The sequence below is a fragment of the Taeniopygia guttata genome, chromosome 10, assembly GCF_048771995.1.
Source record: "Taeniopygia guttata chromosome 10, bTaeGut7.mat, whole genome shotgun sequence".
Classification (NCBI taxonomy): Eukaryota; Metazoa; Chordata; class Aves; order Passeriformes; family Estrildidae; genus Taeniopygia; species Taeniopygia guttata.
In genome coordinates, this window is record NC_133035.1 from 3,048,354 (window position 1) to 3,068,217 (window position 19,864).

General features: G+C 44.4%; 1 protein-coding gene across 8 annotated transcripts in view; it reads right to left on the reverse strand.

Annotated features, from left to right (window-relative positions):
- The window catches only part of NEO1 (neogenin 1), a 165,835-nt gene that overhangs the window by 93,830 nt on the left and 52,141 nt on the right, over positions 1 to 19,864 (reverse strand). For all 8 annotated transcript variants that reach the window (XM_032750345.3, XM_032750344.3, XM_032750343.3 and 5 more), the window contains exons 3-4: positions 4,096 to 4,371; positions 415 to 568 (exon numbers count right to left, since the gene is read on the reverse strand). In XM_032750345.3, coding sequence (XP_032606236.3) covers positions 415 to 568; positions 4,096 to 4,371 — 430 coding nt within the window. The remainder of the gene's footprint in view (positions 1 to 414; positions 569 to 4,095; positions 4,372 to 19,864) is intronic.

Consider the following 19,864-nt stretch of genomic DNA (forward strand, 5'->3'; position numbering starts at 1 on the left):
ATTCCTGTGGGATATTCTGACACAGAGTGAACATTTCCACTGCAGAAAGAATGAGTGCAGGGCTTCACACTCAGAATACCACAACTCATCCTCCTTTTCCTGCAGTGTCCGTATTCCCTCAATTGCTGCTTCTACTCCAGTGCCAGTCTAAAAGTTATCTATTCTTAATATCCTCCCTGCTTCAGACAAGATTCCTTGGCTTCAAACGGCTACAAAAAAATATCCTGACACTGTTCCAAAGTCTCCTGAACTACCTCCCTTATCCCAACACCGAGTCTTGAAGCCCCGCAGCATTTGGGATCAGCCTCTGCTCACCAGGTTTCAGGCCCAAAGGAAGGTGTGCACAATCCCAAATTCTGAGTCCAGCTGGATTGCTGCCGTAGGACAAGGAGGGGGCTGTCAGCCGTTACTCACCCGTCAGTGGGAAGCTCCTCATCGTTCCTGGTCCAGCGGATGAGGGGAGGAGGGACGCCGGCAGCGACGCAGGGGAACAGCGCGCTCTGCCCGGGCAGCCGGCTGAGGGACGAGGGCGGCTTCAGCAGCACCAGCCTCTGCGGCTCCTCTGCAGCTGCAAACGGGACACCACACAGCTGGCACCAGGCGCAAAACCAGAAGATGGGCATGATAAAAACCACCAAAAACCCTCTGAACCAAGATCCAACCGGCCCAAGAAAAATCACAAATGAAATCTCTAATTCCTTTCCTGCCCTTCCGGAGGATTCCATCCCCACCTCACCCACAGCCTCTCCCAGCCTTGTTACCATTTCCTCCAGACATGCAAAATGATTCCCCACTCTTGGGATTCTCACTCTTCCAACTCCCTGGGAAACTATTCCAGCTCAAAATTACAGCCCTGAAACTGGTACTTCCACCAGGTAGCAGAGATTTAGGAAAGAAAGGAGAAGCTTTGAGTTTGCCCAGCAAGCCTTGGGCTTCATCAGGAAGCTTCCTGAGGAAGTGCTTTTACACACTGGAAAGTTAAATTATTGCAGCAGTGACTGACCCCAAGTAAAATACAACAACCAAGGAATGTGCATGCTGAAGTAACAAAACAAAAATGCCCCACCACAGCTTTCCATCCTTATGAAAACAGGGAATCCTCTGAAGCAGCTCTACATTGGACTAAGCTGACAGGGGTTTGTTCCTTTTTCTTCCCACCCGTAAGAAGCACAAGCCATGGGCACATTTATTCAGTCCCTACTACAGGGCGTACCCTCTGTCTGTGCCCTGCACTGTACCTAGAGGAAATGAGCTCTACAGAGCAGCTCCACTCTGGGCTGGGTAACCCCTGCTCACCCTGCACTAACTCCTGCACTGCCAGCACTCTGAGGGGTGTTTGAGGGTGTTATGGCAGCAAAGCTCCACAACTGGACAAAGCCTCAAACTATTTCTGGCCACTAAAATGAGGACAGAATATTCTGCACCTACTCTACTCCTGCTCCCTGAATGAAGTACGTTCTGTGTCTCATCACACACATATTTAGCTGCTCTCTCACTTGGGCCCGAGGTGCTACTCACAGGCATTTCAGGAAGTTGTTGTTTTGGTGTTCTTCAGCTCAAAACACCAAAAATAATACTGAGTGTTCACAGCACTGAGCTCAGGACATACACGAGCTCCAAGGCACAACACGAGGAGGTGCCAGGACACTTGGGGGAAGCAGAACAGGTGGAAATCCCGTGTGGGAGTTGGCATAGGCAGCCAAGCTCTGAGCAGTCCTGGATCAGCCAGCCCCATCCCTGCAGCTCTGCCCACATTCCTGGCAGGAACTGCTCCGCCTACCCTGCTGTGCATGGGGAATAATGAAGTGCCAGGGACCTGGAGCAGCACGTGGAGCCACCCAAGCAGGGATACAACATCTCCAGGCAGCCACTCTTACACGGAGAGGAGCCAGGATCATTCCCTGGAGACACCACTCTGACTGCTCCAATCTCCCAGAAGGGAGTTCAGCTCACAGGTAAATGGAAACTGGATCCCAAAGTTAAGTGACATTTTTCTCTTGCAGTCCTACGTTTGAAAGCACCCACTGTGAAGTGGCAGAGCTCAGAAATGCATCTTTCTGCTCAGTGGCAGCCTGGTGTCAGACAAAGCAGAACATTTAAGCAGCAGAACACTGTCTGAAGATGCAAATCTCTGGGATGCAGGAGTGTGCTGGGTGTGTTTCAAAGCCTGGGAAGCAGTGGTGGGTTCACTGTCAGCCACACATCAGATAACCATTTAAAAGAGGAATCAAGTGAATAAAGAACAGATTAATTCAAATCCTTCTTTCAAATACTTCTCAGGCCAAGCAATCAATTACAAGGCTGCTCAAGACTAAGGGAGCTTTCCCTTCAACAGCGTAATCCCACTTTCTAAAAAAAAAAAAAAAAGCCTGCAGGGAGGGATTTTGCCCAACTTCACTATCGATACTTTTGGATTCATGATGGAGCAAAGAAACAGCATAGTTTGAATTCCCTAACACAGCTCTATTTCATCAATTTCAGCAAAGCATTACAAAAGCAAGGAAACTACAGCTGGAGCCAAAAAGGATTCAAAAGATCAGTGTAGTATAGAAGTTTTCAAGAAATCTTCAGATTCCATTAAAAAAATCAGCAAAATCGTCAGCGTTTGAAGGGCTGCAGAAACATGAAGTCAATCCAAACTACAGGAATTCAATCAAGCATCTTTTCCAAAAGTGCTTTTTTTCAAACCCTATCCTTAGTTGGAGAAGAGACACGGCTTTGGAAAGGCTAAAGAACTGAATGAAACAGTCCTACTTTAAGCATGATTGATTTCCAACATCCCAATTTCAAAAGAGGGCTATAATTGTAAAAATTGGGGTATTTTACAGAATAATTTAGTATTCTAAGTAGAGAAGGGCCATAGTCACAAGAAACAGAACTATTCCTTGAAAGGGACCCCTGAAGGTGCCCCCACCTGCCTCAAGTCCACCTGCTGCCCACACCAGGTCAGGCCAACCATGACATTGTCCAGCCTAACCCTGAGAGCTTCCTGAGATGGAAACTCAGCAGCTCCCTCCAGCAGCTCTCCAAGAGTAACAACTGAATGAGAATTCCAACATGGAGACTAAATCCAGAAGAGACAGCTCTGGGAACAATTAAGAAACCTCATATGAAACACAGACTGTATTTCCCTAGTTTGGGAAAGCACAACCCACATTCCTGTCCTATTTTTGGTCACTTTTCAAACCTTTGTATGAGAACAGCTGGTGGTGTCACTGGGAACAGAACACACTGAATGTGCCAACAGTTTACATCAGCACTGGACTTCTGTTCTACCAAAAATATCTCAACATTTCAGAACAACAGGCAAAGCTGAACCTTCCAAAATAAAATGTCATCCCCTCTGAGGGTTGGAGACTTCCCAAAAGGTCCCATTAATTAGACAATGAGAATTTCCAGAATACTGGGACAATTAAAAGCACCTCAGCTTAAGCATCCCAAGAGAGACAGACTAAGAACCAATTTCTTTGTGAAGCTTCCAGGGTTTGAAACATGGGATTCAACCCGAGAAACAGAAATCCCCAAACTTTTATACTCACAGAAACAGTCAATTCCCATTTCGTATCATGTCACAATAGAAATACATCATTGTTGTTTTTTTTTTTTTTAAAGTCTTTCCCCAAAATGCCTCAAAAGCTGAACCCTTAAATATGGGAAGGCAGCCTGTGAGTGTCTCCAACAACTGTGAAGAGCTCAGGGACTGTGGACAAAGACCCTGAGTTGGAGACTTTCCCAAAGGTCCCAATGTTTAGATGGTCAGAACTTTCTGAATATGGGAAGAACTAAAAACACCTCAGCTTAAGCATCCCAAGAGCGACAGACTAAACATCGATTTCTTTGTGAAGCTTCCACAGGGTTTGAAACATAGGATTCAACCTGAAAAAAAATATAGAAGTCCCCAACCATTTATACTCAAAGAAACAGTATCACATCCCAATGGAAGTGTATTACTGTCAGCTTTTAAAAATGTTTTCCCCAAAATGCCTCAAAAGCTGAACCATTGAATACGGAAAGCAGCCTGTGAGCGTCTCCAGTGTCCAGCCCTGAGGAGCTCAGGGCCTGCAGCAGCTCAGCCCGGAGAGCAGCAGTGGGTACCTGGCAGGACTTTGAGCTCGGCCTCGTCGCTGTACTTGGGGGCGCCGCCGGTGTCGAGGGCGCAGCGGTAGAGCCCCGCGTCGGTGTCCGAGGCGTTGGTGAGCAGCAGGGCCCCGCCGGGCAGCTGCAGCAGCCGCGGCTCCGGGGGCAGCGCCTGGCGCTCGCGCTCCCAGCGCAGCAGCGGTGCCAGCTCGGCCGTCACCTCGCAGCCCAGCACGGCGCTGCCACCGCGGTACACGGAGGTGGGCTCGGGCTGGCTCGTGAACCTGGGCAGACCTGCAAGAAAACCAAAAAAAAACAATAAGTTTGAGATGTTCTGAACACGACACCAAAATCTGGAAGTTCGACTCAAGAACGTAGTTTTGGAAAAGTTAAGATGCTCTCCAACTCTTTAAAAACCTTAACAGCTGACAGGACAACGCTAAACATGGATGGTGTAAAGGCAAACAAACCCAATAATCACAGAATCCTGGAATGGTTTGGCTTGGAAGGGACCTTAAAGCTCATTCAGTCCCACCCCCTGCCATGGGCAGGGACACCTTCCACTATCCCAGGCTCCTCCAAGCCCTCTCCAGCCTGGCACACTTCCAGGGATGGGGGAGCCACGGCTTCTACAATGCAGCTCACAAAACACCTTCACTTACCAACTCCAGCTACAAAAGCCTCTGTACAGCGCCACAAGGAAAATATTGAGATAAACATTTGCATATGAACGTTCTCAGTGTGGCTGAGAGCGGAGTTTCCCTAGGACACACCACAGAGCTCACTCAGCAGTGCTGCACAACCCATGCCACCTTTTCCATAAAAATGCTCTCCAGAAACACCCAGAGCCCACTTAATGGCTTCACAGTTGGGCTGGGGAGGCCAAACCCCTGGGGAAGCTGTGGGAAGAGGTGGGGGCACAGCTGGAGCTGGTTCCATGGAGCCACAGCTGAGGCAGCCAGGGAAGCTGGGGACACATCCATGAAGCACATCCAAGACAGGGAAAACCATGGGACAGTGAGGCAAGTGCGAGGCACAATCCTGGAGTGGGCAGGTCAGAGGAGGCGGAGGGAGAGGAGGAAGGGCAGCTTTGGGTGTCATCCTGGGGAGACCAGGGTAGAGCATGAGGTTGAAGAATTGGGAATGAAGGCAGGGAGCTGAAATGGGGAACCTGCAGTGAGAGTAGTTTGGTTTTTTTTCTTACCACTCAAATTACTTTAGTTGTCAAGAAATTAAATTAATTTTCTGCAAGTCAAGGTTGTTCTGCCATTACAGTAACTGGGAGTGATCCCATCTTGACTCAGTAATTTGAATCTTATTTCCTCTCCATCCTGCTGAAGAGCAGAGTGAGGGCACAGCTGGATGGACAGCCAGCCACAGTCACCCCATCCTAAGTATTCTGCACATGGAAATTATCAGATCTGCCACAGTTCAACCCCCTATTTACACAAGTCTCACTTAATACCTATCACAAATGCACTGGGAATGCAACAGTAAAAGGCCCAATCCTGCAGGACAGCCAGACTGGAGGAGGATTCATATATCCTAACATTTAGGATTAGGATTTATATATCCTAACATATAAATCCCTCTTGTCCTGTCAAGTTCCTTCCATAACCCTGAACAGTTCATCTCCAACTGTTACGTACTTTCTTCCCTCTCTGAGTCCCACCTGGGGACTCCTTCCATAACTTCATTCCTCCAATAAACTTTCTGATTCTAGTTTCCCCTCCCAGTGTACTTCCAACCAACTTGCAGTCCTTTGATCTTGACCTTGTTTTGGTATTATTTTGCATCTTTGATATTTATCCATTAGTCCCTCCAAGGTATTCACAGGAACAAAAAAATCCAACTTCTTTCAACTTTTCTCCTGCTTAATGAAGCTACAATCTTGAGTTTCTCTCCCTCATTCCCCTACCACTCTACCCACCTTTACAGATGCAGAATGGCAGGATAATTTTGGAAGTAAGGGACCCAGCCAGAGCAGAATCAGCTACAAGGTCAGAACTGGTTACTTAGGGATTTGTCCAGTCAGACCTCAAAAATCCCCAAGAGGTGGAGACTGCACAACCCTTGGGCAACCTGTTCTACCTCATGGAGCAGAACTCCCTCTTTACACCCAGTCAGAACCTCCCTTGCTCCAACTGACCCCCAATGCCTCCTGCTCTCCCACCAAGCACTCCTGGCAGAAAGACAAACTCCAGTGCCTCGAGTAATTTAAGATCATAAACCTCCACAGAAATATTTCAAAACTGCTTCTCTGTCTATTGAAAAGATCTTCCCAAAAGATGGAACCATCTCAGTGGCTCTGCACAATCAATCCTAGAACCCAAGTAACCTTCTCCTCTCCTGAATGACCCATCCCTCTGTCCCGGCACAATCCCAAGGTGTCTCTGCACCTGCCTGATGGCACACTGCACTCAGAAGTTCCATCATTAGCCAGTCTGGAGCATTACTTAATTCCTCCTGTGAGATGAGACCAAGGGTAACAAGGTCTCTCATTTGCCACACTCACTAATTCAGTGGGTAAATGGGTTGTTCTTACAGCTGATGAGGCTGTTAACCCTGAGCCTCTGAACTCCAGTCTCTGAAGCATCTGTCCTTTCTGAAAAATGTCCTTCTTGACAGAACCCATTATATGTTCATAATTACCTCTGATTCTTATCCCTCTCAATATTCTCATTTATTAAGAGCCCTGCATATTAAGCCAGTTCTTTCCCCATCCTGGGAGGGAATCCTGGGTCTCCTCCTTTAGCCAGGTGACCCCATGACTTCTGTTTTCACCTCACCTGTTGCCATCTCTTTGCTCCCAGCAGCTCCCACTGCTACAGCCCCATGGTGGCTACTTGAAGCACAAGCAGGAACATTCCTGGAGGACTGAAACCCTGCAATTTCTCACATACAGCTCAAATATGCTTTGATTGTAATCCTTTACAAGTACTGTTCATTTCCTGGACAAGACAGACCTTGTGCCTTCTGTTGTGTGCAGGTGCTCCACTGAGGTTAAATAAGCTTTATTCAAGATGGTTTCATTACTCACTAGAAATTAAATTACAGTTCATTTTCCAAGTCATCTTAAATGCCACTAAAACCTGTATTTCGTCATAGTCCTGTGTGGTTTTAAAATATATATTTTAACCTAGCCTATAATTTTGTCCTAAAGAGTAATTTTCTCTTATTCTACAATTATTGGCAATTTGCACTGCGTAAAAGCCTCCATTGTGGAGGAGGACCCTTTGCTTTAGCTAACAAACAACCACAAAACAATCATGATGCATTATAAAAAGCACTCCAAATCCAGGCCTTAATTACTATTAATTTAGAGATCTGTTTATAAATCCAGAAGCAGGTCCCAGAGTGCTGGCACACCTCCTGCAGCAGTGAGCCACTAGAAAATACCCTTTCATCTCCCAGCCCAGAACCTCTGTATTACAGAGCTGCTCTCTTCAAAACACCAATTATCAACTTCTAAGCCAGCGTTTCCTGAACTTTCTATAATAATTTTAGAGACATTACCACATAAGCCAATTCTGTCTAGTTAAACTACAAACACTTTAAAAACCATTTTTAAAGTTAACTTTAAAAAAAATTGATACTTTTTTCTCAGTGCTTTGTATTTCCCAAACACATCAGTCAAGAAGGCTGAGCAAGAAGTTCTAATGATGAGTAGAATCCCAGGATAGTTTGGGTTGGAAGGGACCTTAAAGCCCATCCAGTGGCACCCCGTGCCATGTGTGGGGAGACCTTCCACTATCTCAGGATGCTCCAAGCCCTGTCCAATCTGGCCCTGGACACTGCCAGGGATGGAAGATACACTCCTCACCCATGTGTTGCAGGGTCAGCTGAAGACACCAGCCCATCTTTTGGTAAATGAATGTCATGATAAATGACACTTTGGGCTTCTGACATTGAAGACAATTTTTTCATGTTTGTACACACATTAATCATTCTGTGGCAGTGCACATACATTAGGTATTGATTTCAGAACACCAAAGGAAAATACTACTGACCTAGCAGGAATGCAGGTTAATAAACTCAATTTAGGAAGGATGATTTTCCATTTGGAATGTTCTCTAAACACAGGCAGGAGAACACATAAGCAACAGTGCACTCGTGCATTTAACAGGCATTAGATGCATCCCAAACCCCTCATTTCTGCTAGGACAATGCAAATGGCAGGGAAGGTGGGGAAGTCAACTCTGTGCCTCTTTCCTCCTTCCCTTTTGTTTCTTCCTTTCCCTCATCCAAGCCCAGAGCAATGGTAGGAATGTGAATGAACAATCTATTAATGCAAATGTGGTGCATTCAATCAGCATTCCCAGTCTCAGCGTTACTGAGATTTGTGGCCCATTGTCTCCATTTCTGAAAAAAATGTGCCTAGAAGAGCAATAATTCCCATGCTCCTGGAAAACACAGATGGTTAAAATTCTGGCTGTAGTCTCCTGCCCTCAATGGAGCCAGTATTTCATCTCCTATAGTCTGCAGAATCAGGGAATTCACTGCCCTGAGCCAGATGCCAATCTAGTTCAGCAGCCTCCCTGCAACTGCAGCCAGTGCCAGTCAGTTCCAAGGAGACTGAGAGGAAAAAAGCTTCATTATCAACCATTACTAAATACCTTGCTCACCTGAGTGCAATAACTCCAGAGTCACACCTGCCTGTGCTCTGCAGGCTGCCAGCAACACTGCAAATGCTGCTTTGGTTTATGTGGATGCCATTGCCACACACGTTTAATGCCCACCGAGTCCTACCAACCCTTTGGGACCCATCTCACCAGATCAACAATGCAAAAGGGAAGTGAGAAAGGAGAACCATCTCCTCATCTCTAGGGAAGAGAAAGCTGGGGAGGAGGAGACCCCTTTTCCTGCCTGTGGTAGGGCTGTACAGTGGTCACAAGCCTCTATGAGTTTTCCTCACTCTGCTGCCACTGCTCTGACTGGAATTTAAGATAACACTTCGTACAAGCATTAAACTGTTCTAAAAACACACATATCACATGTTTGTGCAATTAACATTTTCCCAAGGCTGGTTTCAGGCCTTCTTGTGACATCTCGATGTGCTCAGCAAATGTTTTCCATTTTTTCCCCTGTTTCTACTGCAATATGGAAAAAGTAAAGCACAGGAGCAGCTGGCAGGTTTTCCATCCTGTTCCCTCCTGGATACCATCTGTGAAAAGCCTTTGCTGCCCAGAGTTAACTTTCATTCAAGTTCCTCCTAACTAACCCAACTCTAAACTCCAGCAGCACCATCTCCAAACATTCCCCTTTCAATCTGAAATTCATCCAACTAGCCTGTGAATGATCCCACAAACTGCTCACAAATTTCAGCCACTTGAATTTTCCTCCATTCCTGTCTGCCTGATCGAATTTGAACTCATGACAAATCTGTAACTATGACTCCTTTCCCCAAACAGCCTCTTGGGAAGTGTGGAGATTTCAGCACCATGAGGAGGTACTGGAGAAAGGGAACATGATCTTCTATTGTTAGGACAGCTCCAACATCTGCTACCCCTCAGCAGCGCAGCAATCACAAAGATGCCGCCTATTTTGTTAGTGCATCAGCTCCTCACCCCAACCCTGCTAAAAAATTAATAAGTCCAGCCATCTGTGGACACTTCATTAAATTATCACAGCTCCTTCTCTCCAACATTATTCAGCATCATTTGTTGGAGTGGCAGAGGTGTGAAACGGCTTAAAATACACTGCTGCTAATGAGACATATTTCATGGATCTCACTGGCACACGGAGCAGACTTTGTAATTACAAACTCTCCTGCAGAACACAAGTCCACCACCACCTGAATTAGGATAAGGCCAGATGCTTCCAGTTCTCGCTACAAACACCAAGCAGCACATCATTCTCCCCTCTTGCTTTAGGCAAACCAGACAGGGGAGAATGGAACCAAAAATCCAGGCAGGAGACAGCTGCTCAGGGAAGGGATGAGGATTTTTCAAGGACTGGAACATGGAGAAACGAAAACCTACCAAATGTCCTTGCTGGCTAACCAGAAGTGGGAAGTACATGGAAAACAGAACACAAATGAGAAATGTCAGTGCATAACCAGAATTCTGACCTGGTTAAACACAGCCGTGACAGCATGGGCAACGTGGTATGTGCTGATAAAAAAACAGCGTCCCTTGGCCGGAATGGACAGAGGAAAATGTCACTGGACACATCAGTAACAGACCAGGTACTGTCCCACACAATGACACACCGAGTGACCTGGTGGCACCTCAGAGCTCTTCTGAACAAACAACTGAACTCCAGATGTCCCAAGTCTCCTTTCAAGCTCAATTATCTGACGATATAGGGAAGGTCCACAAAAAAACATAGTGAGAAATAGCAAAATATTTCAGAAAATATTGTCCAACCTGGCCTTGGACACTTCCAGGGAACCAGGAGCAGCCACAGCTTCTCTAGGCAACCTGTGCCAGGGCCTCACCACCCTCATAGGGAACAATTTCTCCCTTTTATTTACTACACATCCAAAAACTTTAGAGGGTGTTTGGACAAGGAAAACACATCAGCATAATATGATGTTCTACCTGGCAAAACAAGCAAATCCAAATTCTAGTTAGGTGATATCAAGAAGAGATTAATAAATTATTTCAGGAATGAAATGGGAGTGACAAAATGACTGAATGAAGATCTTCAAAAATACACAGGTCACCTGAAAACCACAATTACTAGAAAAGAGTGCGAGTGAGGTGGGGATGTCAGTCCATAGCACATGGTCAGGCTCAAGAAGTGCTGCAAGGAATGGCACAGATAAGCTAAAAAAATAGATCTTCTGATGGAGGACATGAAATAGTCTCATGAAAATTGGAGAAAGGACTGGCAGTTCAAAGGCCAAACAACACAAAGCTCCAGCAGCAGCAGGAAAAGCTGCAGCAGCCAATGAATCTGACTTCCACAGACACCAAGAAACAGCTAAAACAACATTCTAATGCTAGAAAAAAATGAATTGAAGGCATGCAAACCATGGAGTCATTTATTTGCTGCTGTTGAGGATCATTCTAATAGCAAAACCAATGAAACCCCTGTGGGATTTCAAGAGAAGCCCTAAAGATAAGGCACACAGATTGCCTCATCATTTAAGGAACTTCAGGTCTTCATCAATAGACTGCCTAAAAATAAGAACCCTACAGGCTCACAATTACTCTTTCTAAAACAAAATCGAGAGCCATAACAAAAGAAGAATAAGATCCGAGGGTTGTGGTGAAAGAAAAGAGCTTGACAGGTTAAATAATTTTAGTTCCAGGCGAGGCTATCAATTACGGAAGCTCATGTGAACAAGCTATTCAAAGAAGATTAATGCATAGAGAAGACTGTCAGGATAAATTTATCACAAAACTGGAAGAAAGGAAAGACCTGAAAAACTTTTGCAGGCAACTCTATAGACAGTGACAAAGACAGCTGGTACCTGACAACAGGCATTTAGAGACAGGAAATAACCAACAATTTCACTGCAAACTCCTCGGGATGCGTGAATAGCAAAGAAAGCCCCAAAAACCAGGGTGCTTTAAGGCTGACAGAACAGCAGACAAACACAAAGCACAAAGAACTTTTACAGACAGAAACATGCAGCTCAAAGAGGTGTCTGGAGACAACAAGGGTGCATGGCAGGATAAAGGCAAACACTAAAAGCATTATAACTGCAACTTATCCAACACAAGCACAGCTCAGCACGAGGGCAACACAGCTCAGGTGGCATCTGCACACCACTGACCTCTCCAGCAGCTGCTGGCCATGAACCTCAGAGGATTAGGAATAGGTTTTTAGAGGTCTCTCCACAACACAGCCTTTCTTTGCCTAATTTTTACTCTGTTTTTAAGAACAGCTTGACAGTGCATTTAAGCCAGGGCCAACTTCAGAGCTGTTACAGAAGGAAGAACAACACCTTGACAGAAACATACAAATTATGTAGAGACATTTCCCCATGCTCCCCCAAAACAGGGGTTTCTATAGGCAAATGAATAGGGCTTGGAGAGTTTTAACAATTTTTAACATTCTGATTCCCAGTGTATTTATGTGAACGGTGAGACATACCCTATGCTTTTAAAAATGTTACTGAGAACTAGCCTCACTGAAATCAACCCTAGCAAATGTCATGATTTTTCCTTATTCAAAATATTTTTCCTCAATTTTGTTTCCTTTTCAGTGTTATTAAATTTCATCTTGATTTTTTGATACAGAAAAATAAAACATTAATCAGAGATACCCTTGTGCCTTGCTACTTCTTACCCTTGCTGCTTTTGTGTCACCTTTCACTTGGGGCAATAGTACATGTTCTTATCATTTCAAAAAGCAATAGTGAGTCAGTCAGAAACCTGAACAATGTCAGGGCACAGAGCCTTCAGTGGAGACTAATAAAGCTGAAATCTCTCGCTGACTGCACACTGGAGCAGGCAGGGAGTGAGGAGCACAGGCTGCAGATGTAACCACTCTGCTGACAGCTCGGGATTCCGAGCGAGCGCCGCGCTAACTTGTCAAACAGAATTACACAGGGATTGCTGGTGCTGACATGCAGAGCAGAAAGAGAAAAATCTGATCTGAGTCAAAATATTAACAAATGAGAATCCAATCTAAACAAAGTTCAGCCAAATTTCTTGTTTAGGGGTGTTGGTGCACAATCAGTAGGGTGTCACTTTGTCCTGTCGCACCATCCAGACCCCACAGCCAAGCATGAACTCATGGGATTTCAGGGATTTGGCCCCAAACTCCCTTCCACCAAATTCCTGTTTCTCCACAGAATAACTCTATCACCTGCCATATTTTCAAAGGCAAAGGTAAAGATTATGCTGCAAAGAGCTCCCATTTCTTACAGTAAGTTTATATTATTCTGAACTACATGAACATAACTTTGCCCATGATCTCAATGCACAAAGAATATTCCCTTTGCCAGTTACAAGACTTGCATTGCACGGGATTTGAATTTCAATCTAGAAAGCACAAGTTTTTTTCTGAGCAGTGCTATTACATCATTACTAAAGCAGGAAGCTCAGGCACGAGTGCCACACATCTCCCTGTGCCCCCTCTGCTCCAGCTTCAGCAGAGCATTTGTCACCCTCCAGCAAGCACAAATAAGCTTTAACTGGCTCACTGACCCACAGAATTTGGGACAGGGATAGTATTAGTCACAATGAGCTGCTGGATTTGGTTTGATATAAGGTGAAATAAACTTGAAACGCAAAAGCTTAAGAAAAAGTGTTTTTCAATAGGAACCAGTTTTAAGCAACCAAATTAAGAGTCTCTTCACATGGGCTCTGACTTGGTCATTAGATGCCAATGAAGAGTTTCAAAAGAAGCAGGTCACACTCCCTGCTTTGGGCTTTCCCCAGGATTCCAGTGTAATCCAGACGCAGGCAAGTCCTGCCCTTCTCTGCCCTGGACATGGCAAGAGGCTCTGGTATTAAATCCCAGTCTGAGACGAAAAATTTATAATAGTTTTGAACCTGGACCTTTTTCTTCAGTCCAAGAACTGAAGACCAATTCAAAGGCTCACATAGATTTTCTTTGCTACTTTGACTGGACAAATACGAACTGCAAGAATTGAGAACGACAAATAAGACAGAACATTTATTGTCTTAAGTGTCTAAACTCTCACACTTTCAGTAACATCTGACAGAACGTGTACAAACTGCAGTTGTGTTAAAACCACCTTTGCCATTTACTTGTCATGAAGAAACTTATTTTGATCTAAGACAATTTATGAACAACACAGATGCTTTTTTCATAGAAAAATATATTTCTGCAAGGAAAATTTATCACCCATGTCAATTCCTGGCTAAGTGCTCTTAAGTACCCTCCTCCGAAGTATCTCTACTCCGAGCTTTTTTTTCAATTCTGAGATACAGAATGTTCTTTATTCACGAAGATCGGATCAAAATTACTTTTTTCTCCTTGCTGTTAAAGGCAATGTGTAATCCTGGATAAAAACATGCTGTTATTTCTAAGTTAACCCAATCTCTGCAGAGCTGGGACAGTTTGTCCTGAGCTCTTCTCTCACTTTGGGATGGCACATTGAGTCTAGTGAGAAATAAAACACTGCTCAGCTGTAATCTTTAGATCTTGGCAAACATCTCAGAGGACATGAGCAAACAGAACCAATCTGTCTACTTCCGTGCAGCTCCTTGTAGTTATGGCAAAAAAACAAAGATAAAATTTCAGCTCAAATTAATGCCTGAAAAAAAATCCTTATCTATTCACCATTATTTATAAAGAAATAAGTGATTGATATTCAATAGCTAAGCACTCTAACACCCCAGAAGGAAACACAGCACACCTGTGCTGCTGAGCTTTGCAGAGCTCTACCAGGAACTGCAAGCCCAAATCCCTCCAGGTCCTGCTCCCTCCCACAGGCTGTGCTCAGGGAATGGCCTGGATAACGATTTCTTGGCCATGATTTCACCACTGCCTACAATCCAGAGTCTCTAATGGAAACAGAATTCCTCATTTCTACGCACCCTCCTCATCTGCAGCACCTTGGTGCATTATAACAAATAATACTTTAAATTTATGGTAGAGAAATTCTTTATTAACCCATGGAGAAAAGTCAAAGCGTGGAGATCTGGAGCTGGTGTCGTGAGCTGCACCAGAAGCAGGATTAGACCCTGGCATCTCTTGGCTCAGAACTCCAAGCCTCAGGAACCACCACAGCCCATCCAGGAGCTGCTCTCCAGGGGCAGCTCTCCCAGTCATCAGTTTGGAAGCCCCAAGCCAGACACAGACAAGATGCAAACAAATCTTGAAAAGGCAATGTGGTCAGCTAAAAACTGTAGCAACCTCCTGAGTGAAGTGCATTCCCTCTATCCGATGTCTGGAGGAACTCTCAGCAGAGAAACCCCAGCGAGGGCAGGTCCCTCCTCCCCGCAGGGCCCGTGTGACACTTGGCATGGTCACACTGACTTGGGGACACCTGACCCCACAGAGCACAGCTCCAGGAGCTTGGAGTGCACTTCTGAGAGTAGCCCTTTTGTCAATGCCCTGCCCCGAGCCCTGTGCCCCAGCACAGCAGCCTGGAGGGGCCGTGGATGGGCAGGAAGGACCAGCAGGAGAAGGGCAGCAGAGCAGAGAGCACTGTACTCAGGAGCAAAGTGCTCAAGTATGGCTGGAACTACTCCAAATCCTGCTCCCAAGTATGGACACAATGGGCCTCAGCCTGCTCCAGCAGGCCCAATTAGAAGCGGAAAAGCAGGAAACCTCCCAAAGTCTCAACACAAAACAACACGTGAAGCTTCACCATGGCATTTCCAGAGTCACTTCTCAGGAACATCCTCCTCCTGGGCTGTGCTGCCTGCAATGTGCTCAATGGTTCCAAAGGAGATACTACACTTTTACTAAGTACATAGTAAATCCTTTTGGTTTCTGAACCATTTTAGAGCCTGACATTACACATGGCAGGTGCATTTCTTAACAGAAGTGATTTGTCTATACTTTTTCTAAAAGTAATTACAAAACGAAGGCTTGAAAATTAAATTTCTATATTTAAATGAGAAATAATAATTCAAGGGGATTATTTAGTTGAGGTGAGAAAAAGCAAGTCAGATGCTATCAGCAAGTGCTTCTGAATTAATGAAACTCAGACACACCTGAAGTTTGTACCAAGGCAGTGCCACAGCTGCCTCATCACAGCCAAGCAAATGACACAAAGCTCAAAGCCAAGAATTATCAATTGCAAGGATAAGTGGAAAAAAAGGAAGAAAAACAGCTGGACTCACTAGGGGAAAGAAGATGACAGGAGGTGAAACAAATAATTTAGTGAGCAGTCTTGAAATGGATTTACAGAGCAAATAAATCTGCATGATCAAACTCAGTGCCTTGTCACACCTCCCAACTTTTAGATACTCATGTATCTGTTCTCTCAATAAAAGCTCTTACCAAGCCACAGTAACCAGTGACTGGGGAAAGATCATCCCGGGAATATTTTCAGCTCGTGTCATTATATTTTTTATTGAAATACATAAATATTTATTTTTCCAAGATGAATTACAGACACAGATCTCCAAAACTTTGTAAATCTATTTTTAATCCATGTTTTACAGCAGCTTTTTTAAACCCCCTACCCTTCTTAAGATCTAACTAGCACTTAAGTATCAAAGACAGATTTGCATTTCAAAAGCCAATTAAAAAACATAGTGTACCAAGGCACTGATTAAAGTGTTGTGGCTTTACATAAATTAGGCAGTTCCTTTGACTTTCCCTATTCCAAATCCATCATAACAATGGGAAAATCCTACACACTACATGGACTGTATGACCACCTTCTCCCTTCACTACCCTCAGAAACTGTTGATGATAAACTCAACCCTCATTTGCTTGAACAAACTAAACTGTGGAGGCTCAAACTGAATGGGAAAGAGATACTCATATCCCCAAACTGCTGCTCATTAAAGAAAACTAACATTTACTGTTGTTTGCAGCTCCTAAACATCGAGGATTTACTACTACAAGCCTGGTAGAACCACACACACTTTCCTACCAGGGTGTAGCACCACACAATTTCAAGTTACAGACTATTTCAAGTATTCTTCACAGTGGAATATTTTATCATATCCTCTGACTTTTTGAAATCTAAAGGCAGCAAAGACCAGTTTCTTTACAAGGCTCAGTTGCCCCAGGACCTCTTGATCCTCACCCTTCCAAAAGCCCAAAGAGCAAAGTCATCTCATGGATCATCACACACAGAAAGGCCTTTTAGAGGCACATTGCCAAGTGCACAGTGAAGCTGCCATGACCCACTCCCCTGCCACAGCACGCTCAGAGCAGGGTCAAACACACAAACGGATGAAACTCCAGCCTGTCTCTAACACAATTCCTCCAATCCCAGACCCAGGCACTCAGCATATTTTGGGTTGAGTTTTTCATACAGTGGCTCACTAATCAAAACCCTGTCATCCTACGGCAACGAAAGAGCTTCAGATTCCAAAACCCAAAATATTTAGATCCCTCAAATTAGAATATATAGAAAGTCCTTTAAATAACTTGAGAAACTTATCCAAATTTGGCCACCTTCCTGCAGGCAGATTGCTCAGCATCACCCACCAGCTGTGCAGTTCCAAGACTGAATATTCCAGCCCTGTATCCACATGATGGAACACGACATGTTATTACTGGATTTCCTTGCCCTGGCCTCCGTGACACACCAGAACTTGTAATTTTTAAGAGTTATTTCATGAGTAAGAAGCTGCTAAAACATGCAACCTACACTTCATAATGTTCCCTTTTAGAGATCAGGTGCATGGCAGCACCACACCACACACAGCAGAGGAACCACTGCTCAATTAAGAGGGGAATTGGCTCCCTCCCACTGGAATTTTGAGGCTGAGGGGAGCCCTCACTATGCCAACAATGCCCACGCTCACCGCAGCCCGAAAGCTGCCAATTAAAACAAAGAGTGGGAAGGAATATTAAAAACCACTGTTAAAACTAAGGGATTCAAATGAGGACAAGAAAAGCAACAGGCTAAACCAGGATTTAAATATTCCACCTCTTATTCCAAAGCCTTCAGCATACAAAGTGCCTTTCCCCCTACAAGAGGATTAAACTCAGCATGGTCTTGCCCAGCTCTTGGCACTTGTCTGGGGTGGTAAATAGGTTTTCACAAACCCACATCTGCCAAAGCCTCTGCAGCAGTGCAGCCAGAAGATGCTCTGGGGCAGGTTTCCAAGGCACAGGATAGCAAAAGGTAATGCACAACATGTGTCACCAGCATTTCCTCTAGTTCTGGGCAATAAAAGTACCGTTTTTATTGCATGGAATTAATTGATAATCTTAATACACAGCTGTCAGGCCAATGTGTGCCAAAAGGGCAACTGGTTGTGCGGGGAAGGTCTTTATTGTCTTGGGCTAGACTGTATTTGTTCTGTTTTCTACCTAAGATTTTTTTGGAAAAAATCCTTACCAGAACTGCATTGTTGTTTGTTGCAGGTTTTTTTAAAGTAGGCTCTTGGGTTTCTTTTTTTTTTTTTTCCCAGTACTTGGGTTCTTTTTCAAGTACCAAAAGGCTCTTAAAGATTCTATCATTTTAGAAAATATCAATTGAAATAGCACCGTCTACCTAGATAGGAGAAAATGGAAGTGGAAATTCAGCAGACATTTTGGCTTACCTTCATTTTTAACCCCATTAACCTCACCTAATGATCATATAGAGCAGGCTGATAGCAGAGGCAGGAGGCTGAAGGCTCTCATGTGGAAAGCAGCAGAATTAATCCCGACAGCAGCGAGGCAAGGAGGTGGTAATTGCTGGAGAGAAGTGTGGGAGAACTGCCTTTATTGTCCTCATTGCCAAGAAGCTCGGAAATCTATTCCTCATTAAGAGATTCTCAAAGTCACTCTTTTAAGGTATAAAACCCCAATTTTTCTATTTCTGACATCGCTGATGTTTCACAACAATGCTACAAGCTAAGTTAATGGGAACAACATGTGAATACAAACGATGGAAGCAGCAGCTCTGGGAGATGCAGGAGCACCAGTCAGGAAGAATTCATTACCCCGAGACATTTATTAAGCAAAGGAAAAAAAAACTGTTTGAAAAAGGCTGGCAAACATCATTAGAGAAACAAAGGAAAATTGCTTCACAGGCTTTTTTTCTAGTTACAGTGCCTTAGTTTACCTTGTTTTTTTCATTTGGGTGGTTTTTGAAGTCTCACCCTTACTCAGTAATTACAAGTCTCTTCCTGCTTTACTGTTTACAAGACACAAACTGACAATACCAAGCCCTGAGAAACAAGCAAGTGACAGAACAGACCACTTTTCCCAGACATAATCCTTATTTTTACCTGCAAACTTCACTCTCTCACTGCTTCCTACCCCCCAAAATAAAGCTATCACCTATCAAGTCGAATGGGTACTCGAAACACCGAAGCGAGGTTATGACTTGGACTATTTAATAGAAAATTGCATGTGTTTGGTTGGTTGTTACTTCTCAGAATTCCTTGTTCACACCTGATACTCAAGAAACAGAAAAATACAACTCCCCACCCATCTCCCAGTCCTGCAGGGATTGTACACACTGCTATTAGGAGCTTCCCAAATGTTTCGGACAGAGCAAGTAATTCTTCACATACAAGCACAGAAAGTTATTTTAAGGTTATTTATACATAAAGAAAGCAAAATCCTGTTTTCTTCTCCTTTCTAAGCTGTGGTAAATCTCCATTGTGATTTCAGACATCTGATACTTCTCTTAATCCATTCATTGCAGCTTCCTGATCTCCAGCATTTCCTGAGAAATACCCCACATTAAGCTGCTTACAGGAACAGAACACATGCCAACTCCCAGCCAGTAAAATGAGAGCCACAGCCTCAGTTTCCCTGAGGTGACGGAACCAGCTCATGCTCCTTGGGAAGCATCTTCCCATTTTTCCACAGGCAGAGCATTCCTTTCTTCGAGAAATGATCCTCACTTTCAAAAATTTAAAAGGTTTATTAAAACCTTATCAAAAATACAACAGAAGACTGAATAGAGAAAATATTACAGCACCGGGAGCAGAGGATATTTCCCACCATGTGCTCATCCACACAATGGAGGTTTTGCCTTTTAACCCTTTAGCCCTCCCAAAGTTCTGTCCATTGACTCCTTCTTTGCTGCCCAGTGGTGGAGATCACTTCTGACACCTTGACTGGAGGTCAGCTGCTGCCACAGCAACGAGTGACCCTCCCAAATGTCCCAAACCCAGGCCACCCCTGATAACAACACAATGGGGGGTGAAACTCAACTCTAAATGTATAAACCTTCTCTTAACACATACATAATAGTTGCCTTTTCATTGTGAGACTCCACCATCACATT